Below are 24574 nucleotides of genomic sequence, written 5' to 3'. Positions count from 1 at the left end.
AGTATAATGGGGTTCTATGAATTTGCTGGTTAAGAGAATGATTTACAAAATTCAACACGGGGGAGGAATATCTGCCCCATCGCCGGAAAGTGTCTTGACATTAGGCGAACAACCAACTAGCAAGAGTGATAAAGAAAAGTCGTCTACAAACATAAAGCGAGTAAGCGCAATACTACAATATGAAGATCGCGGACAGGGAAAACGAATCTGACCAGAAGCTAGAACAAAGACCCGTTGGCAACAAGTAGCGCTTATATCGCAGATGATGCAGAAAAAGATGCGTTTACAAATCTGGGTGTTATGATTTCAAAGCTGAATCTCTTGTACTTTTGATTTTTGATTTTTGCCTTTAGTAAATTACAATTTTCTTTTTGCAGTTATTTTTTATTATTTTATTTCATCCAATCTGAACTGATGAGAATTTTCTTTTCCTTCTACTCCTTTTAACTTTTTTTTTCCTAACTGACTTCGCGATTCCCAACTGCGTGCGCTTAACAAGCAAATAATTATATTGGAAATTGAAACTCCATACAGATCATGTGCCTCAACATTCTGACGAACAAGTCTATGCCAATTGATGAATCACATAGCTCTAGTCGATAATTAACACGGTCTGTGACGGTGAGTGACAAAGGAGATGGGAAAATTCCCCAGAAGGACACTGGGCCTACAGAATTATCCCACATGTTTCAAAGTGGTTTAAACGACAACATGCAGAATTAGCAACGACCTAAAGCAATTCCGGATACTAAGGCTATCGCGTACATCCATATTGCCCGACATATGAGATGATTGGCGAGGATGTGCGACACATTGCTTTTAAATGCCAGAGATTTGGGGAGGAGGTCGATACCAACCAACCAAGTTGCCGTTGTCCGTAAGAAAAAAGCTGACGGACAGACAAATACATAGACAGATAGGCACCAAGCCAAACAACCGATTTTAATATGCTTTGATTTTTACACAACACCTTAAATAAATTCGGAAACCGGGAGCTAGACGCTTCAAGCAGAAAAAGGTTTTGTTTCTTTCTGTGAGGAATAATGAATGCATAACAGTTCCATGTGTATATACTAGGTTGTTCAATAAGTTTTGTGGTTCGAAAAGAGAGGGCGTTGCTACTAGCCTACATTTCTCTTGTTATGTTGGTATACTCTTCATATGAACATATGTGAAGTTTCATTCTCACCTGTCAAATCATTCTTTGTTTACAAGCCGTTTAGTATCGATGTGCCACAGTATTTTTTGTAATGGAAAAAATTAAGTTTGGTGCTGCGATTGAATTTTTTTGGAAGGTTTAAAAACAAAGGAAATGTATGAACGAATGTTGAAAGTATGCAAGGACTCTTCGTCTTCAATTAGTACAGTAGTAGATACCGTACAAGCTTTGAGGACGATTCACATCGGAGACGTCCAGAAACAGCAACAACACCAGAAATAATGGAAAACAAGAGGATATTTAATTGGAAAATCGTCGAGCGACTTAGGCAGTGTAAGCAATAGTGGGTCTCAGAAAACCGCGGGTCCAATGGGTGCCGCATTCGCTAACAAAGGAACAGACACATTCGAATGCGACTTTCTCAGCAACATTTAGAGCGTTTTCGAAAGGATAACGTGAATTTTGTGCGTCAATTCATCACTATGGATGAGACTTGTGTCTATCACCATAATCCTGAGCAAAACAAGAGTCTAAAGAGTGGGGTGAACCTGGGTCTTTGGCTCTGAAAAGAATTCGTGTCCAGACATCGGCCAAGGTGTTAGCAGTTTTTTGGGGTGCGAAAGGAATTTTGTTTGTGGATTGGTAAAACTTAGTATTTTCAAACTCCAACCCCGCCGTTCATATGAGTTCACTTTATATCATTATGACGTGGTACACGTCTTAAAGTGCGATAAATTCACGTGAAAAACACAAATTTGACCTTATATAACTTTGTTAATATTTGGATTTTTATAAAACTTCACAAAATTGTGCATTATGTTATTACTTATAATCGTGTCGAATGTTATACTTCTAGGATGAACGTAAGGGGGGTTTTCGGGATAATTTCTAAGTATGGTAATATACTATTATTAACTTTATTTAAGCAGATATCGGATGGGGTGTATTTTGATGTCTAAATTTCGTATGGATGCACTATTGTGATTTTTTCTAGATTTTTCGGTTGGATAGGTTCTGAGAACGAGATTTGGTGCACACATTTTGACCCTTAACTCGCCTATATTTCACCCAGTATCAAAAATATCATCAAGCTCGAAAACTACTGATTGAACCCTTTTATTTGACACCCCACATGACCATATTCTGTAAAAAGAAATGTATACACCCCTTTTACATGTGCGTGGTCGCCCCAGCTCGACAGCATTGCCGATGTCGTGGCAAGTTTTCAGTGCAACTCTGATGTGGAAATGAGCGCTGATATATTTCTTGTATTTCAACCAGTTTGTCCTCTTATTTGTTAGTTTGTTGGACGTGTTTAAATTTATTGCTTGGCTGGTGATAGTGATTATATATAACAGGGAAATGATCCGAAGATAAGTCAAAGTTTGTGTTGACTGATGCCATTTGCATTCCAATGACAGAATTTCAACTCGATCATTTATTACATATTAGGACTTGTAGGATTTTTGATTGGTTACGCATCATCTCCTGGAGCATGGTAAGTTTATTTGAGCAGATATCGGAATAACACATATTTTGAGGCCTAGATTTCATATAACTGCATCACCCTGATTTTTTTTCAGATTTTTGGTTTTAGTATTTTCCGAAAATGAGTCCTTAAACCTTAAAACCTTAAAAAACATGAGTCCCTTATATACAAGAAATTTGTTGCAAACTTTAAAATTTGGTTTTGCTTCAAACCGTTCTAGTGTAATTCAAAAGATATGTTTCAAAATTCAAGTGTGGCTATAATTTCATGCAAGACTGCCCATCGATTTCAATTGGGGTTGATTAAGGTATTTGTTCATCTATTCTGAACAGACTACTCGCGATAGCCGCGCAACTAGTGTTGTTTGCATCCACATTAACCAGTGAAGCAATGTTCGTTTCCATATTTATTTCGGTTTGTTTAATTGTTGTATTCATATTCTACCGGCAACATGTTCAGGAAAAACGGGTCAAATATTTCAAAGACCGCGGCATTGTGATGCAGAAATCAGAATTCTTCATTAAGGAACTGTGGACTGTCCTAACAAACAATATCACTCTCCTTATCAATCAAATGTATGAAAAATATAAAAGTGAAAGGTAATTAAAGAGCTTATTGATATGTGCAAAATGTCGTGGCATATGTTGTTTTCGTTGTCTTTGACTGATCGATAATTATTATATTTATATCAATCCAAATACCACTTTATAAATTATTTTCACTATATTCTTAGAAGTTGCGTATATTGGTGATGGTGGAATGTGATTTATATAGTTCAATGACTATGTATGCGAACCTATTCGTGAAATTGTAAATATTGGAAAAGAAAAGCATATACTGGTTCGCTATTCGTCAAATGATAATTTACACCAACCTTATCTTGCTTTGTTTATCTGATATAGGAATAACAAAAGCGGAAGAGGAGTTATATTGAGTGACAAAAGTTTTTCAATATTGATCATATTCATTTTAATAGAAAATATACTTGGTATGGATCGGTTAAAAAATAATATATAACAATAATCGTTGGCGCAACAATCCATGTTGGATCAGGGCCTTGAAGTGTGTTAGAGCACTTCATTCAAGACCGTAACGGTACACTACAGAATACCCTATAGGAGACAATGTGGTCAACATTGTGCTCGCCCGAGATTATTACCCTGATTTGACTCAGGTACTCATTCACAGCTGAGTTGACTGGTATCCGACGTCAAATCACGATACAAATCCCACTGACACCAGTGAGATTTGAACCGCGACCTTCTGTATGACAGCCTTATGCTCTAACCACTCAGCTATCCAGAGACCGGGTAAAAAAAAATTTAAGCTATAATTCAAAATGTTTTCATCCTGCTTTACTAGGTTGTGTCGGTAAATTGATTTTAATTAAATTGAACTATTTTCTGAGTGCTCACAATTTCGTATGTCGCAAACTTATTCATGCCTGAATTAAGGACCTTCTTGATTTTGTTTGTAAGAAAACCCAAAATTTTTTTGCAATATCGAATCAACTCTTCTTGGAAATTTATTAGGTTGTTGCAAATGAAATGTCGGATTTTTCAATGAAGTGAAGTTAGTTATGATTTTAATGTTTAAAACTGCCACAAGGTGACCCTGGTGGTATGGGATAATTGAGTATAAATAGTCGTTCGTTCGATCAAGGAGTCATTTCAGTTTCAATCGTCATTGAAGTTCCAAGTAAAACTCAAAGAAAAAAGCATGCAAGGGAGTCAAAAACGTCTACTTTTTCTATATGAATTTAAACTTGGTCACAACGCAGCGGAGGCAACCAGAAACATTTGCAGAGCATTTGGAGCTGACGCAGCAAACGAACGAACGGCACAGCGGTGGTTCGAAAAATTCCGATCAGGCGACATGACCCTCCAAAGTGAACCTCGTGGACACCCAGGACCATCGATCGACAACGACGAGTTGCGTTTGATAGTGGAATCTGATCCCCGATCATCGATTCGTGACATTGCAGAGAAAATAGGCGTACACTATTCGACAGTATCTCGGCACTTACAACAGCTTGGAAAGGTGAAGAAGCTTGATAAGTGGGTTTCGCATGAACTCAACGAGCAAAACATGGCGGTGCGAATGGAAATATCCAGTTCTCTACTCAACCGCAACAGAAACAATCCCTTTTTGCGCAGAATAGTGACATGCGATGAAAAGTGGATATTGTACGACAACCGTCGCAGATCAGCGCAATGGATAGATGCCGATCAGCCTCCACAACACATGCCAAAACCGAGCCTTCACCCGAAGAAGGTAATGGTAACTGTTTGGTGGTCTGCATCTGGAATTATTCATTATTCGTTTTTGGAGCGTGGTGAAACAATTAATGCAGAGAAATATTGTGCCCAACTTGATGAAATGCACGAGAAATTACGTGTTCAGCAGCCTAGATTGGTCAACAGAGATGAAGTGATACTGCTCCATGATAACGCCCGACCTCATGTTTCCAGAATGACGGTCCAAAAATTAAATGAATTACGATATGAGACTCTTCCTCATACACCATATTCACCCGACCTCTCGCCAACCGACTACCACTTTTTTAAGCATTTGGATCACTTTTTGGCGGGGAAACAATTCAGCAATGAAGTAGCTGTCAAAAGTGCCTTTGAAGAATTTCTTAGCTCTAGAAACCCAGACTTTTACGAAACTGGAATAAATGCCCTTGTATCTCGTTGGGAGAAGTGCATTGAAGCTGCTGGTTCTTATTTTGACTAATAAAATTAATTTTCATAAAAGTTATAGTTTTTTGAAATTTTACTCAAATATCCGACATTCCATTTGCAACAACCTAATAGTATTGGAATGAAAGAATCTACGAATGAAGTTGCCATTCGATACATTCTAGCCCAATTTTTTTCTATCGCATAATAATTGTAGCCGCAGTTATTTTTTTTTGTTTTTTCTGACGGTGGAGAATTAAACCCTCACCCTTTAAAGCGAACCTTTGTAAACGGCAAATGTTTAGGTTCTTTTTTGGGAAAACATACTGAATATTGTACATTCTCTAAAAAAATGCTTCGATGTCCACCGGGATGTCCACAGAAACTGTTTTAATGAATTGTTTTCATTACATTTACTGCAGTGTGGTCTGCCCTATCGCTTTCTATAGTTCTGAGTGTTGAACGACTATAAAAGGCAATGAAAGGTGCCTCGCGCTAATGGAGATGAAGATGTTGCGATGAATCAGTGGCGGAAATCGCCATGATCATATTCGAAATGAAGATATAGACATAGACATGGGGATGCACCGATCGTGGAAAAAGTGCAAGAGAAACGATGGTATCGCCTATGGCCATGTAATTCGCATTGACGAGAATTTGCTTGTCTTGTTGGTTTGTTGGTGTTTATCGATGGGAAACGACCAAAAGGCTGGCTGAAACAACGATAGCGTCATACGCTGGTGATTTGAGAACATCACGACTCGATCTAGCTCATGCATTTGACCGAGCAAAATGACGCAACCGATAAAAACGAGCCGACCGCACTTCTGCACGGAGCAAAGGTTAAAGAAGAAGAAGACACTTTTAAACAGCTGGACACCATATTTCTGCTGTAAATTGTTCAATTTGATCCTACTTCGCTAATAATTTGTATATGGTATTCGAAAAAAAATTTGTAATTCTCAGCAATTCTACAACTGAAATTTTTGTTTTAGATTTACCTATAATTACCGCATGAATTAACGCTCTACTAGTTTAAATTCACATTGAAAGAAAGAGATTTATAATGTGGTGTTGTAAATATAACAAATTTCAAGTAGTAATTGCTCAAGAGTTGCTGATTTTTGGGAAAAAGTCTTTGTCCTATTCTCACTTAATCAAAATAATTGCTTGCTGAAATTTAGTTGGAGGAAACACTATGCATATGTATGCTACGGGGTTAGTCCATTGTTAAAACACGAAAAATGTCCTTTTTCCTTTAACTTGTCATAAAACTTTATATAAAAAATTATATACACAGTGTCGGTTGTCCACGCCCAGCGCATCAGCAGATATTCGTCGCTCTAAATGATGCCATTTGAAATATGAATACACTTTAAAAAGTGTTGAGATTCTTAAGTAGCTCTAGCAACTTGAGTTTCTCTGGCGGCTCAGTCAAAAGTAGCAAAGTGATCAGTCAAACAACACATACCAACACATGCCAAATTCAAAGCGCGACAATGTAAGCACAATACAGCACATTTTGTAATTGTAGTCTTCGTTGTAATTGAATGCTGCTTTATTAGGATCGGTTTTCAATCTTGATTGAGTCTGTGTGTTTTGCTCTTCGGGATTTACTACGGGTCCAAAAGTAGATGCATTTGCTTAAAGATTGATAATTGGTAAACCATGTTGTTGAGATGATTCGGCACCCCTTAAAGTGGAAGATCAAACTCGCAGGTTTCCACATCATGCATCTCGCTTTTCTAATGTTTCAGCAGCTCTTGAAATAAAAGCTCTGACTCATTCTGCGTCCAGACGCGAGTCTTGTTCTTCAGATATTTTAGCAGCTTTACTGGCTGATAATTGCCATGCATATCTGGTTTGTCTTCCTATGTTCGATATTTGTCATGACCACTGCTTGAAAGGTGTATAAGTTGATCTACTACAGTGTCATTTAGGGGCAAGCAACAACAAGGTCGGTAGGGCCAAAATGTTTTACATTAAAAACCACATATATATAGTATATAGCAATTTGCATAGCAATCAGATGAACGGTGTAAAGATTGATCTGCGCAGCACTATCTAGTGTCGAGCTACAACAACGGGATTAAGACCAAAACATTGTCAATGAAAAGATGCGTATATTTACCCATTTCTATGTTGATCCGTTGAACGGAGGAGAAGTTTATCCTTTGCAACGCCGTCTAGTGGCAAGTTACAGGAGCGTGAAAACCTTCTCGGTTGAACGGTCACGGAGACTATAAATTTCAAACGGAAATACATGTATATATGTCAACATCCATATTTAAGATTTTGTGTTTACTGTCTTCCCTCGCACGCATTTTTCTCGGATACAGTCTTGCCACCAAACTTGATGAAAAGGTGGGTGCGGGGGGTCGAAACTAATCATTTTTTCACTAATCTGAAAAAATCAGGAGGCTTCCACTATATGGTACCTAGGCTTCAAAATACCTTCCATACCGATATCCTTTCAAATAAAGTTAATAATAGTATATATTACTACATGTTTAGTAATTGGTAGGAACAGTTCATCCTAGTATCACGAAATTTTGCTGTAATGTAGGCTATAACATAGAACACCAAGTTTGATGGAGATCGCACTATTATTAACAAAGTTACAATAAGTCAAAATTGTCGCTTTTTTGCAAATTCAAGACTGTGAATGTCAATATCACCCAAAAGTGGATACTCGCACATAATATACGCATAAATTACTTGCTACGTACTAATGGGGCAAATGCACGCTCATATGTCTTTATATAAGATGTACACAAAACCTTTCATGCCTGAAGTGTCTAGCTTCCGGTTTCCCGACTTGTTATATATTAAGAAAATTCATTACAGCCTATAGAAGGTTCTCTGAAAATGAATAAATGGGAGATTTGGATGATGAATGTTACCAACATTGCATAGAGATATAAAAACGGAAGGGTGTTGAGAGGTTATTGCAGATTTTTTCATTATATATTTTATTATTGGTGGTACTCGGAGCAAGCGCTAATTTTTTATAGAATCAATTAAATTTACAATGGGTAAACAATAAATATATAATCAAGTCACAAAACATTTTAATCAGCAGCAGGTTAATTTTTTTAATGCAATTAATAAGTATTTGGAAGTTATTCTATATGAGAAGCTTCTTGGAGCAAAAATGTAGAGACGAAGTTGAAATGAGCTCTCATTGCCTATGGGCTGTGCTTGCCTCGTACTGGGGACTTAGAGCTCATGTTGATACATGTTACTATCATTAGGTCAATGTTCGCTTATGCATCCGTAGTAGGGCGGGTTAAGGTAAAACAAAGGAATTTTTACTGTAAGCAGCCATCCAGGGGATATTCATTTCCACCTCTGCACGTGACGGCAATCCCCGCAGTAACCAAAGACGAGGTGCTAAAGATAAACAGTAGAATAAGTGACAGTAAAACTCCGAGCCTGGACGGCATAACAAATGAGATCCTTAAGCCCGTCGTATATGTTCGCAGAATTGTTTGAAATGTGTTGATATTTCAGTATTCTATAAATTTCCAAACTTTCAGTCATGCCTAACATCCTTCCTTCCTCTTATTTGCTTCACCAATCTTGCGCTTCCCCTGGAAACCATGTGATTATTTAGACGATATGTTTCCCTACCTTCGATTTAAAAATTGTCGCACCATTCTGGGATCGATCAAGGATCCAATCAATCAAATGACCAAGTCCAGGATAAACGAAATTGCCTGCGTAGATTGCTGAAATATACATCGAACAAGCCGAAAGGATCGTGGAAACACTTTTTGGAGATCAGAGTGAAATTATGCGGTGTTTCCAACGATTAATTAATTGAAATAATAAAACTTGTTGTTTCTTTTTCGTTGGTGTGGGTATTTATTCTTGCAAATACCGATATTTCGGGAACCACTTGTTCCCTTCATCAGTGCAAACAAGTTTGCTCATCTATAGACATTATGTTCTATTTATACTACTCTATACTATGATATTATAATTACGACTAAAAACTTATATCTAGGTCCTGAAAAAGAAAATAAATATTTAATTTAACTACCTAATAGCTAATGTATCTTAAAACTTATATCTAGGTCCTGAAAAAGAATAGTTAATTCACCTCCTAATAGCTAATTTATCAATCCTAAAACAAGACGAGATTATTTTACTTTAAGAGTTTTCTAAACAATGGGGAATAGCAGTTACCCAAATCTGAGTTCAACCTAGTGTCAACCGGTTGTTTGTTGATGAACCAGCTTTCGTAAGCATCCAGTTGGTTAGTCTTTCTTACTTGCTTTAGGACTTTCAAGTCATCAGCGCTTACTTTATGGCCGCATTCGACCATATGTTTTGCCACCATAGATTTAGTGGGTTTTCGGGAGTGCTTTACAGCCAGCTCTGCCTCCTTCATGTGCTCCCTAAATCTAGTGGTTGCCAATCTTTTTGTCTGCCCGATATATACCTTCGGGCAATCCGAGCAGGCGATTTTATAGATGCCGCTCATCTCTTCCACCGTTTTTGGATCTTTTTCCCCCGCCAGCTGGGTTTTTAGCTGGTAGATACGGCTTGATCCTACCAGCTGTATGTCAAACCTTTTCAATGTCCTTTGTATGTGTTTGGACAAGTTTGAGAAGGTGACATTTGATCTTTTCTGAGCAGTTAAGGTTGATTGTTGGCTATAGAGTGTAGTAAGATTACTACGTTCTAACCTTCGGGTGTGTTTCTTAATCATTGTTTCTATGGTGGAGCTGGGGTACCCGTTCTTCATAGCCGTGTCCAAGATATAGAGTTTTTCGCTCAGGTAGTCTTCCTCAGTGAGCGGAATTGTTAAGAGGCGGTGGATCATGGTGCCATAAGCAGCCATTTTGTGTTGGTAGCTGTGGAACGAAGTGGCCGGGATGGTGCGTTGAGTGCTGGTCGGTTTCCTGAAAATAGAAAAGGTAACTTGTCCATTTTGACGTTTGATTGTCAAATCTAGGAAAGCCAATTGATTATTTGCTTCAATCTCATGGCTGAAGGTTATTTTAGGGTGCAGCGTGTTGATTTTTTCCAGCATATTTTGGATATTTGTGTCTGGGATCACTGCCAAAATGTCGTCCACGTACCTGAACCATTTATTTGGCAATAATCCATCCTCCTCCATTTTTTCCTCTAGTGATGCCATGAAAATTTCACTAAGGAGTGGGGAGAGGGGCCCATCGCTACACCTGAGGTCGTTTTGAAATATTTACCCCTGAAAGTGAAATAATTCTCACTCATGCAGAGGGAAGCCAACCTCGCATATTGTTTGGCCTTTTTCCTCCATTCTGGGGTCGAGCCAAACCGTAATAGCCACTCTTCAAATTTTGTTATGGCTTCTCTTACAGGCGTGCTTGGGAATAGAGCTTTGACGTCAAATGACACTAGTCGTTCATTATCCGCCAAAGTCCCCACTGCACTCAATCTCTCAATCAATTCTTTTGAGTTTTTTACGGATTGGTTTCCGTTAATGGATCCCAATTTTTGGCATTCATCGACCAACCATTTAGCGATGTTGTACGTAGGGGAGTTTGAATCTGCAATGATCTCCCTCATCTCATTGCCTGGTTTATGAATTTTAGGTTGGCATCTAATTCTAGGTAACGAGGGGTTTGGCATCCGCAGCCTGGTGGGATTACCAACCACTAGAGAGCATTCTTTGAGGGCCTTCTCCACTCTTTTTATAGAGCCTGGTAGCGGGTCATTCCTAAGTTCGAAATAGTTTCCACCAGTCAACTTTTCCATAACAAGGAAAAGCTAAGGAAAAAGCTCAGCTTATTGATAAAAAACTCCCCGCACACTAGTCATGAAAAACCAACGGTAAGTACTATTCCTAATCAAGTTATTAACAAATCCTCTACTAGTTTCAACAAGGATGAAATGGATCTCCTAAACAAGGGTTGGAACTACGCGGTAAAAACCGACCTGCCAGTTGAGCACACTGTAGTAGATGTAGAAGGAACTATAAAATTCATGGGCAATGAAGCAAAGGATGAAATCCGGCATGAAATGTCAAAAGCCATGGCTCACCAGAACAGGATTCGGAAGTCTGCTAACCAGCGTGAAATCAAGATCGTACGAGAACTGAAGAAGAAGCCGGTATATTACTTAAAAGCGGATAAGGGCAACATGATCGTAATTATGGACAAGCAACATTACGATAACCTTGTTACCAGCTAAAAACCCAGCTGGCGGGGGAAAAAGATCCAAAAACGGTGGAAGAGATGAGCGGCATCTATAAAATCGCCTGCTCGGATTGCCCGAAGGTATATATCGGGCAGACAAAAAGATTGGCAACCACTAGATTTAGGGAGCACATGAAGGAGGCAGAGCTGGCTGTAAAGCACTCCCGAAAACCCACTAAATCTATGGTGGCAAAACATATGGTCGAATGCGGCCATAAAGTAAGCGCTGATGACTTGAAAGTCCTAAAGCAAGTAAGAAAGACTAACCAACTGGATGCTTACGAAAGCTGGTTCATCAACAAACAACCGGTTGACACTAGGTTGAACTCAGATTTGGGTAACTGCTATTCCCCATTGTTTAGAAAACTCTTAAAGTAAAATAATCTCGTCTTGTTTTAGGATTGATAAATTAGCTATTAGGAGGTGAATTAACTATTCTTTTTCAGGACCTAGATATAAGTTTTAAGATACATTAGCTATTAGGTAGTTAAATTAAATATTTATTTTCTTTTTCAGGACCTAGATATAAGTTTTTAGTCGTAATTATAATATCATAGTATAGAGTAGTATAAATAGAACATAATGTCTATAGATGAGCAAACTTGTTTGCACTGATGAAGGGAACAAGTGGTTCCCGAAATATCGGTATTTGCAAGAATAAATACCCACACCAACGAAAAAGAAACAACAAGTTTTATTATTTCAACTTTTTGGAGAGTAACTGAAAGGAGCAGAGTTGCCGGAAAAAAAAGTCCGACCATCTTCCAATCAAAGATAGCAGAACACATTTCCCTAAATAAATACATAATCACCAGGGAGACCGAAATATTCTTGAAGAACGTAAGAGATACAAAGAAGTTAAACATGGCCGAAAGTCTAGAAATTGATAGAACACAGAAAAATGAACTTCTCAACAGGGATCAAGATAACAGTTACTCCTGACTTTTCAAATTGATCACTCGTGGACACAATTAGAAATTTGCTCCTTCGGCGAGACAACAACAAGACTTGTTTCCTGATTAAACAAGTCGTCAAACCGGAAGTTAGGCGCTTCAGGTATGAAAAGTTTTGTGTATTTCTTTTATGAAGAGATTTGAGTGTGCATTTGTTCCATTAGTACGTAACATATATATATATTATCCATACATTATGTGAAAATGTACACTTTCAAGTGATATTGACATTCAAAGTCTTAAATTTGCAAAGAAACGACAGCTTTGACCTATTAAAACTTTGTTAGCAATAGTGCGATTTTCATCAAATTTGCTAGTCATGCTCTATGCTGTAGCCAACATTGTTGCAATTGATGAACTGATTCATATTAAAAATTATAGTAATGTGCTATTATTAACTTTATTTGAACAGATCGGTATGTAGGGTATTTCGGAGCCTAGGCACTATATAGTGCAAGCCTCCTAATTTTTTTTCAGATTTTTCGATTGGGTAGTTTCTGAGAATGGGTCCTTTCAACCCCCTGCACCCTACACCTTTTCAACAAATACAAAAACTAATACCGGCTTCGGAAAGTACTAACCGAGACCTTTCATTTGATACCCCACATGACTATATTTGATAAAAAAAAAATTTACACCATCCGACATAAAAGGATGTAACTCACTGTATGCGTGAGCGTTCACAGTTCCCACCTTTCCACGAAATTTGGTGTTAATCGCTATAACCGTCTCCGAGAAAAATATGTGTGCAGACAGACAGACAGTAAACCGATTTTAATAAGGCTTTGTTTTACACAAAACCTTAAAAAGAGTGAATGAGGGTATAATCCAAAATGTAACCACCCAATTGAAGACAGTCGCAAAAGTAAACCATAAACATGCTTTAAAGACACTCACGGAGCGTGTTCAACAGTGCATCTATTTAAATGACAAAATGATAAAATACTATTTCATCTGTTGACGGGTGAATTGCCTGCAATACATAGAAATTTGCGTCAGTAGTTCGAGAACAGAAATACACAACGTTTGATATTTCCCACGGGAATTCAATTCTTCTCAAGAGGTGAAGCCGCTTTTCCCTAGCACTCGTATGAGAGTTATGTTCGATGATTTCACTTTAAATTAAAGTTTTTTATATAATAAAAGGAAAAGGAATTATATAAAATTATCTACAGTCATGAGAATACGATTATTACACAGTCAATAACAAATTCGTCTATTTCGCAGAATTATCGGATTTTTCAACTCAGGCATACCCCAGTGCTTTGTACTCGATCCTGTTATCATCAAGCAAATCACGGTCAAGGATTTTGACCACTTTGTAGACCATTTAAGCTTTCTGGATTTTTATCACGACCCATTTTTTGGGAACACCCTTATCTCATTAAAAGGCAAGCGATGGCGTGATATGCGATCTTCGTTAAGTCCAGCATTCACAGGAAGTAAAATGCGATCTATGTTCCAATTGGTGCAACAATGCAGTCAACAAATGGCCCAATACTTTTTAGAGCAATGTAATCAAAATGGACCACATTCATATGATATGAAAGATATTTATTCAAAGTTTACCAATGATGTAATTGCATCGTGTGCCTTTGGTTTGAAATGTGATACATTCCGTGAACCAGAAAATGAGTTCTTCAAAATTGGGAAAAAAGTAGCAAATTTCCAAAGTCCTTGGAATTTATTTAAACTTATAATCTACAGAATGATTCCTTTCCGGAATGTTGCAAAACTTTTAGACGTGAAACTCTTAGATGACAAAAGTAGAAATACTTTCACAAAGATAATTTTCACTTCAATGAAAACTCGAGAGGAAAGGAAAATTTTTCGACCCGATATGATCAACTTATTGATGGAACTAAAGAAAGGACAATTGCAAGCTAGTGCTGAAATAGAAGCCAATAAAAGCATAGCTGCAGTGGATGAACATATCAATCTATCAACAGAACCAAAACAGACTTGGACGGATGATGAGCTAATTTCCCAATGCTTCATATTTTTCTTAGCTGGTTTCGATACCAGCTCCACGTTGATGACCTTCACCGCATATGAGTTAGCACTCAACCCGAATGTTCAAACAAAGCTTTTAGAGGAAATTGATCGGATCAACATTGATTTGGCAGGAAAGCCATTAGATTACGACCACCTTCAATCAATGACTTATATGGACATGGTGATTACAGAAACTCTACGGAAATGGCCACCTGTGGCCATAACAGATCGACTTTGCATTCGAGATTATAATTATCAAGGGGAGGATGGTTTTCAATTTAGAATAGAAAAGGGGACCGACCTTCTCATTCCCATTTATTCATTACAAAGCGATCCAGAATATTTTCCTGAACCTGATAAATTTCATCCGGAGCGCTTCAGTAGTGACAGTAAATCATCAGTAAATTTGGGTGTTTATATTCCCTTTGGTATTGGACCAAGGAACTGTATTGGTAAGATAATCTCTTTAACTTTACCTTTATTTATCATCAACAAATTCCAAATTTTCTCATAAAAATAGTTTGATTGTAAACTTTGCAGATATACACATCACGATTCTTTTCCTTAGTAAATAGCATTATATTGGATTGGGGGAAAAAAAATGTCATATTTTGTCAATAGATGGCGACATTTAAACATATCTTGTGTTGTACTTATCGCATGGGGTCATACTATACGGCAATTTAAAGACAACAATCTGTGCTACAAGTTTATGGGCCCGATACTGTAACGATTCGCACAGTAGAGCGTTGGTTCGACCGATTTCGTTCTGGTGTAGTGGATGTCGAAGATACACCCCGTACTGGTAGGCCAATCGTCGTAGAAACCGATAAAATCGTCGAAATCATCCAACTACCTGCATGTGAGCATTCGCTCGATTGGCCAGGAACTAGGTATAGACCATAAAACCGTTTGGAACCATTTGCAGATGATTAGATTCCAAAAAAAGCTAGATGTTTGGGTACCACGCGAGTTAACCCAAAAAAGTTTCTTGGACCGAATCAACGCCTGCGATGCGCTGCTGAAACGGAACGAATTCGACCCATTTTTGAAGCGGATGGTGACTGGTAATGAAAAGTGAATCACGTACGACAACCTCAAGCGAAAAAGATCGTGGTCGAAGCGCGGCGAGCTGGCTCAAACCATCGCCGAGCCCGTATTGACGGCCAGGAAGGCTTTGCTGTGTGTTTGGAAGGGAATCATCCACTATGAGCTACTCAACTATCGCCACACCCTTAATTTGGTCCTCTACTGTGAGCAACTCGACTGTTTGAACTAGGCGATTGAGCAGAAGCGGCCAGAATTGGTCAATAGGAATGGTGTTCTGTTCCACCAGGACAACACTCGGCCCCACAGATCTTTGATGACCCACCAGAAGCTACGGGAGCTCGTATGGGATGTCCTATCGCACCCAGCGTATAGTCCGGACCTGGCACCAAGTGATTACCATCTTTTCCGGTCCTTGTAAAACGCTCTTGGTGCTACTAAGTTGCCCTCAAAAGAGGCTTGCGAAAACTGGCTGTCTGAGTTTTTTGCAAACAAGGAGGGGGGGTTTTATATGGGGAGATAATGAAGTTGCCTTCTAAATGGTAACAAGTTTGCGAACAAAACGGCGCATATTTGACTTAAATCGAATAACTCTAAATATGTTAAATAAAGCGTCAAATTTCAATCACAAATACGACATCTCTTTTTCCCCAACCCAATATATATCTGCACCAATTTATAAGAATAAAACATCGAGAACTTTAACGTTGCTAGTTCCTAGCTAGGAATTTAAACTTTCCCTTGTATTATTTTGCCTATTCCACAGTTGAGAGAAATCTTGAGAAAACCGGCTTTATTATGTAGCATGTTCAACAATGGAAGAAGTTCCTCCTCTCGTAACTGAGCTATACATAGAATTGATTTATTTTTAAAATAACTTTCTCAAATTTAGGCAGTAACTCAGAACCACTAATACCAACATTAACAGAAACAACTCCGGCCAGGCACACGTCAAACTGCTAGCTCTGCTAACCATTCCATTCATCAAGGCTTTTTCTATCTCTTTTTTCAAATCCAAGCCATCTACGACATGTAGCTGTTTGCAAACGGATATTACTGCCAATTGAATCCATTAGAGTATCCCACACAATATACAATATAATACAGCCCAAAGTCGAGGTGAAGAACAATCCGCCGAAATAATTTTAATTGTTCGCCTACAGCTATTTCGTTTCCATGAACGTAACATAGATTCTTTTTCAAAGTACATTTCCGTAAAATAGAGAACATTACAGGTTCTTCTAACTGCGCCGCTCGCTTTACTGATATTAAGCTCAAGGTGGAATGAACTTTTATTCCTGAATATCTGAACAATTATGATCTATTTGGTTTTTCTGATCCTGAGCATTAAGTGTTTTGTTTTCGTATGGATAAATCCAGAAACAATTTCAAAATTGGAATAGCTTTCCAGGTTCCCAACTGGGACACCGTCCAACAGCGAAAAAGAAATATCCTTTGCAAGATTTCTGAACTGCGTCTGTGGAGTCGGAACGCTTGCTGCTGAATCGTATGAATACTCTCATAGCAAATGTATGAAATAATTGCTTTGTGTCTGAAACACTAGCTAGCTGGTGGATCGTATGAGTAGAGCTTAAGAAGTCTTCCTCACCTGCAAAATATAATGGAGCAGTCTATATCATTGAATTGCCTTGGAAGGAATTTCAAAAGGCTGCATCTTACCTTCGTAGTGTTCTGAAATAAAGGTAATCGTATTTCACGCGAGCACTCTCAATACCCATGATACTATTATCGACGAACGGACTCATATAAATATCCCAATCATACGTAATCCATGTACTGATGATGACTAACATCTAATCTATACCCTGAAATAAAAATCGGCTGAAGAAAAAACAGTTTCCTGAGGTGCGGAAGAATTTCAAACTAATTAAGTAAATATGTAATATGAATAAAATGAAGTATTTCAACGTTTTTAATTTTTTAGCATTGCTAAAAACATAGTCTAATAAAATAACGATTTTTTTTCTATTTAAAGGTTCCCGTTTTGCTCTGATGGAAACCAAATCGATTATTTATCATTTGCTTCTAAATTTCACCTTTGATTTGTGCGAGAAAACTCAAATTCCAATAAAATTGAAGAACACCATGGGGGGAGTGTTACCAGATAAAGCCGAAATATTACTGCGGCCGAGACATTAACGGTGCGGATTTCTTTTTCCGGCAGACCTTTTCGGTTGCGATATTTCATTCTATAATTTTGTATACTAAACAAATATGTAAATATTCTAAGTGTGCATTTTGAATATATTGTTTCTCAAAGGAATAGTTTATGAACAGACGGAGAGACCGACCCACACGCACATGAGCAGTAGTTTTCCCATCACCAACGCAAATTTGTGAACAGGTGTGGGAACTTTTCATCGTGTCCTCTTAAGGTCAATATCATCTTACGGAATATTTTTGTAGCGACTATATATTCGTTGTAAGAAAATATTTACTGTAAATAATGGCGGCTCAGTACATGCTAAACGTATGCCGATCAATATTACCAATATTTACTACTTTATAATTGTAAATACTAAAAATCATGATCATCAACGGCGCAACAACCGGTATCCGGTCTAGGCCTACCTTAATAAGGAACTCCAGACATCCCGGTTTTGCGACGAGGTCCACCAATTCGATATCCCTAAAAGCTTTCTGGTGTCCTGACCTACGCCATCGCTCCATCTTAGGTAGGGTCTGCCTCGTCTTGCTTTTCCGTCCATCATGTAGGAGGGCCAAAAATTCTTCGGAGAATTCTTCTCTCGAACGCGGCCAGGAGTTCGCAATTCTTCTTGCTAAGAACGCAAGTCCGCGAGGAATACATGAGGACTGGCAAGATCGTTGTCTTGTACAGTAAGAGCTTTGATCCTATGGTGAGACGTTTCGAGTGGAACAGTTTTTGTAAACTGAAATAGGCTCTGTTGGCTGACAACAACTGTACGCGGATTTCATCATCGTAGCTGTTATCGGTTGTGATTTTCGACCCTAGATAGGAGAAAGGTAGTCTCAAGATACATAGTCTCAAAGTTGTATTCTCCTATCCTTATTTTTACTGTTTGACTAGTGCGGTTTGATGTTGTTGGTTGGTTGGTTTTCGGTGCTGACGTTGCCACCATATACTTTGTCTTGCCTTCATTGATGTGCAACCCAAGATCTCGCGCCGCCTGCTCGATCTGATTCCTCCCAAGATGTCGATATCGTCAGAATAGGCTAGTAGTTGGGTGGACTTAAAAAGAATCGTACCTCTTGCATTTACCTCAGCATCACGAATCACTTTCTCAACGGCCAGGTTAAAGAGGACGCATGATAGGGCATCCCCTTGTCGTAGACCGTTGTTGATGTTGAATGGTCTTGAGAGTGATGCTGCTGCTTTTATATGGCGTCGCACATTGGTCAGGGTCAGCCTAGTCAGTCTTATCAATTTCGTCGGGATATCGATTTCTCCCATGGGCCGTGTACAGTTTTACTCTGGCTATGCTAGCATAGGCGGCTTTAAAGTCGATGAATAGAGAGAAGAGAATAGAAAAGAGAAAATCTGATCTGTTGCTGATTTTCCTGGAGTGACGCCTCGTTGGTATGGGCCAATGATGTTCTGGGCATATGGGGCTATCCAGCCTAACAAGATAGAGGAGAATATCTTATAGATGGTACTTGGCAACGTGATATCTCTATAATTGCTGCACTGTGTGTTATCTCCCTTTTTATGTATGAAACAGGTAATGCCCTACTAAAAATGAAAATTCAAAACCGTTTCCTCTTTTTAAGGTTTTGTGTGAAACAAAACCTTATTAGAATCGAGACGGTGTCTGTCTGTCCGTCTGTCTGTCTGTCTGTCTGTCACACCCGATTTATTCGGAAACGGCTGGACCGATTGTTACGAAAATTGGTGAGAGTATGTTATCTGGTGATCCCTTTACATGCAGTAAGTGGCGCCATCTTGTGTTAAGTTTAAGGGGGGGTTCCCCATACATGTGAATGGAGGGTGCAAATTTTTTTTTCACAGAATGTAGCCATGTGGGGTATCAAATGAAAGGTCTCAATTAGTACTTTTCGAAACTGGTACAATATTTGATATTGGGTGAAACATCGAAGAGTGAGCGCTCAAAGTATGACCCCCAAAAAGTGTAACAGGTCTCGTTCTCAGAACCTATCCAACCGAAAAATCTGAAAAAAATCACAGTGGTGCATCTCTACGAAATCTAGGCCTCAAAATATATCCGGTTCCGATATCTGAACAAATAAAGTTAATAATAGTATATTTCCACATTTTAGAAATTTATCCGGCACCCCCCCTATGTTCATCCCAGAAGTACAAAATTTGGCATGCGTATAATGAAGACCATAATGCACAATTTGGTCAAGTTTGAAGAAAATCCAATTATTATTAACAAAGTTATAGGAGGTGAAACTTTACAATTTTTTGTGAATTTCGTGCACTCTACAACCTGCATGACGTCATCATCACATATCAATTCATCAATACCACAACGAAATGAGTTCTTATGAATTGGGTCCGAGAGAATTATTTTCTTTTAGTTTTTTTAGTTATTTGCCAACCAGACATGTGTGTATGTAGGTATATAATATATGCGTGCTAATGAACTTTGCGGGCAGTGCCTAATTCAAATAGATATAAGAAGTAAATCGAAAATATGGGTACGATCAATTTATATATGTGCCTATATGTGTACAGTATTCGGAAATAGGCAGTTTGTTTGTTTAGGGTGAGCGTAATATCTATGGCTGTAATATGTACGTATGTCTCGTAGTTTCGAAAAATATGAAGGAGTATGTTGGATTTGTAGCTATATACGGATAGAAAAATATGCGTTGAAATTTCTTACATAAGATGAACACAAAACCTTTATATCCGAAGCGCGAGCTTCCGGTATTCCGACTTGTTTATTGTCTGCAAATATGCAGATTTCGGCGACTAGTTGTCGCCTTAATCAACAAGTGAAACTCTTTTGGAAAGAACTTTTCTGAAACGCTCTAAACTAAGGTTTTGTTAAAGGTAAATACTGCTATGCTTGTTTTTCTAATTTGGCTTTCTGTATAAATCCCTTTTGGCGTTGATCGCATATAGATTCCTTGAGAGCAAAATATACCTTCTGATATGCTTTTAATTTCGGTTGGGTTCCAAATCGTTTGTCGCAGGCCCCGCATTGACACATTTGTTCTTGCTTTTGACTCGATTTTTCGCCAAAACCTTTGATTGCGCACAAAACTCTCATCATTTGTTGGGAAAACGAATAATATTTATAGTCAATCTGTGTTTGTGCTGTTTCTAGCGAAAAGGGGATTGAAACGCGGCACCGTCTCCGTCGCTAGTGGTGTTGGCATATTTGACAAATACTGATATTTCGGGAACATCTTGTTTCTTTCTTCAGTGGCGGGTGTCTGCTAATATTTAGCATAAGAAATTTCAACGAAAAAAGGGATAATAAGGCGCCCAGTTTAGTTGCATAATTTTTATCATGGGCTCGGATTTTCTCTATATCGCCATGACCATATCATCTTAAAACGTAACTTCTACCTACGTCTCGTCATTGCGTTCTGGTCTGACATAATTTAGCGTCCACATGTGATTTGATGACTGGCTGATGAAACACAGGTGATCGGACGATTCATTTTTTTACTCCCTCCACACCATAGCAGGAAGGACTATCCCTTGAATATCCGTTGAATATAGAAATGGGCAACTCGCAAGTGAGTCGACTGATTGTGCTATTCAGCCCATTGATGTAAATGAATGGACTTATCACAAAAGAGGCATACATAGTACCACCTCAGAAGAGTCGACGGCATCGAATCGCCTCAATTGATGCAACAGTACATCCGCAAAATTTCAACAGTACAATGGGCACACTACACATCCGACTCAACGAGATGCGAGTCGACTCAATCGGTGAGGCGATATTGGTAGGATTGTGGATGCGGTGTACTGTGTGCATAGGGGATACATTTCTGCTTTGCAACTGCAACAAATGAGAATCGTACCTGTGCATGTATGTAGGTAGGGGTGTTTACAAGGCAATCTTGTAGCGTGCACGTCGAAACGATCATTTAAAGGTTTTTGTGGAAACAATTATTAGGTAAGATGAGGTATGAACAAAATGTGCATAAATTTCAATATGGAATGAAGTACATAACTTGAATATTCATTGATTCGACACCTAATCTTACATATGAGCCACATTTTAACAAGTCAAATTGCAAATTCATATCAATTTTTCGCATGAGGTTATCACGTTTTAGTGAACAAGATGAGATAATATGTACAAATATGCATGCTATTGTCGGAAGCAAGAGCAATGTAAGTTATGGAGGGTCGAATGAAACAACTTCAATTTCGGGATTGAATCTTTTTTTATTCACAGTTTGAATGCAACCAATTACAAATTCCCTTGTTAACTAAAATGTTACTTCAAAGCGGAAACGCATAGGTGTACATTTAAATAGCTCGTCCTTTAAATAAATGTTGCGTTTTAGGTAAATTTGATGCTCTAGACGTTACTCAATCGCCGAAAAGATCTCAGGCAAATTTGCTTGAATTTTATAGTCCTTCGAGTATGTGGGTAGAATTGGGAAATATTACTCTGGAAATTGAGGAATACGCTTCTTGAATTTATGGTATGAATTACAGGTAAGTGCTGGATTGACAGGACTGTGTTGACTTTTATATAACCCCAGCACAACGAGACTTTGCTCTTTTGTTTAACTAGACTTCTTTCTAATTTCTGAATGTCAAATACAAGCAAAACGAAATCACAATATATTAGGAAAATTTTTCATTCTAAAATTATTATTTATTGTTTTACGCTGATTTTTAAGTTTTCAATATGACATTTTCCTCATAGTGCTATAGGTGAAGTGAAATTTTCCTCGTAGTGCTATAGGCAAATTTGAACTACAGTAAATTTGGTAATAACAGTAGGATTTCTACCAAACTTTCCAGTATGAAGCATCATGTTAAAGCCCATATTATGAGATGAACTTAAGGGAGATTCGCAGTAAATTTTAAAATATATTAATATTTATCAACTTCACTTGAGCAGATATCGGTGTCGAAGTTATTTCGAGGCCTAGGTGTCATATAGGGATACCACTTTGATTTTTTTCAAGTTTGTGGATATTTTCTAAGGATGACTTCTTTATTTAAGTGACCCGTTTATGGCCCCTCATTTCTCCATTACGCAACTGACTTCAAAACTGATTCAAAAAGGACTAATCAAGACCTTTCATTTGATACCTCGCATGGTCATATTCGGTAAAAAAAAGTATACACCCCTCTTTCGCATGCATGGGGATCCCTCCTCTTTATTTCGACATAGAATGATTTATCTCATTGCATGCGTGAATGTTCACAGTTACCACCTTTCCACTGAATTTCATGTCAACGTTTCTGAGAAAAGTGCGTGTGACAGACAAGCAGACAGTAAACCAATTTTAATAAGATTTTATTTTCAACAAAACCTTAAAAAATGGCAGCAGTTTGACACAAACACCGTTTACGTGCCTGCCGAAGACCATCGTCGTTACGAGTAATCTCAGTAGTCACGTTTGAGAAAAGAAAAGAATCCGATGCAATGGATAAAGAGGCTTTGGCAAATGTAAACAGGGTGGCACGTACAAAGAAATGATCCCACTAATTCCACTGCCGACTATTGCAAGCATCGAAAAAATCAGGAAGCAAAACAGAACTACAAGCCACAAAGCAACCTACGCGACCCTGCGGTTTACCAAGCCCGGTGAGCGGTTCATCAACCGAAATACTTCGCTTTGGGATGACAATGCCGAAACGAAGGACGATGACACAAATTTATGCCAACCGGGAAACAAAAAAGCGATCGCTGTTACCCGAGTAGCCCACTACAAAATCTTTATGATAAACTGGATATTCAAGATGTCAAAAAACGAGGCCAATACACACAGAATTTCGAAAACTTCCATTGTGGCGGGAATTGTTCAACCAAATTTCATAGGAAGAAATTGTTTATCCATCTGTCAGGGGGGAAGTGAATAACTGGAACCCCACCATCTAGTTTAGGGAGTTCTTCAATCGCGTTGAGGAGAATACAACACTATCTAACTGATAAGAAAGCACCACCGTTCCAATATGTAAAAAGAGAGAGAATCCTCAAATTACCATTTGATTCCGTTGTTGTCCCATACCATGAATCTTTTGATTGCATTCTTAACAATGACATTAGCTCAACTCAAAGGTCGACTGAAACAGCAATATATGAACTCATACGCTAGGTGGTAATTTGAGGATCTGTTGGCTTCACCCGGCCAACCCTATGACCGAGAAAAGTGGCTAAGTCGGCCCCGTTACCGAACGGCACCAAGGTCAAAGAAGCAGAAGATTCACTCATAACTATTACGGAATAAAAATGTAATGAAAGAAGCAACAATTTACACATTTACTGAAATGATTGACGTATCAAGAAATTTCTTCGAAAAATCTATACATTTGCCTGCTGGGGCTGGAAATATTATGAATAAGCAAACTGCAAACTGTGCAAACTGTTACTGCTGGCAGCCTAGCAGATGATAGCTCACTGGTTCTTCTCAACAGGTCTTCCAGCAGAATCCGAAAGGAAAAAGAAATTAAGTCTCGTTTAGTATTCTAAATACAACACCGAAAATTGAAGCACAAACGAGTATTACCAAATAAATTTCTGGGGGAAGATACAAGCACTTAGTGAGCAAGAATACACCTAAGAACTTCGGGGTAGCTTTGACTGAGTACCAAACGGATCAATGCTGGATCAGGTCTGATTGATAGTCGGATGAAAGTCAAACAACCAGTTCAAACCGGTATCGCTCGTAAACAAAAACATACTTTTACACAAAATAAAATAAATGGAATAGAGCCTACATTCGTAGATCCTTATCCAATGTGCGTGCTGAAATGACGTCTGCAAAGACCAGAAAAACCTTCTTCCCATGATAGCACGCGAAATCAGTTAGCTAAAAAGATAGGCCATGACCCTGATAATTGTGGAAAACTGACCATGATCCAGCGAAAGTAATAAAAAGGTGTGAGT

General features: G+C 38.4%; 1 protein-coding gene across 1 annotated transcript; it reads left to right on the top strand.

Moving 5' to 3' along the window:
• Positions 1-2975: 2975 nt before the first annotated feature.
• Positions 2976-17734, top strand: LOC119646401 (probable cytochrome P450 9f2). The gene is made up of 3 exons (XM_038046846.1): positions 2976-3247; positions 13701-14920; positions 17512-17734. Exons 1-3 carry the CDS (start codon positions 3039-3041, stop codon positions 17673-17675), a joined length of 1593 nt encoding a protein of 530 aa, XP_037902774.1. The 5' UTR covers positions 2976-3038; the 3' UTR covers positions 17676-17734.
• Positions 17735-24574: the final 6840 nt, after the last annotated feature.

The sequence above is a fragment of the Hermetia illucens genome, chromosome 1 (genome assembly GCF_905115235.1).
Source record: "Hermetia illucens chromosome 1, iHerIll2.2.curated.20191125, whole genome shotgun sequence".
NCBI classification, from domain to species: domain Eukaryota; kingdom Metazoa; phylum Arthropoda; class Insecta; order Diptera; family Stratiomyidae; genus Hermetia; species Hermetia illucens.
The sequence above is the reverse complement of the archived record's forward strand: the minus strand, read 5'-3'. Positions and strand labels throughout refer to the sequence as shown.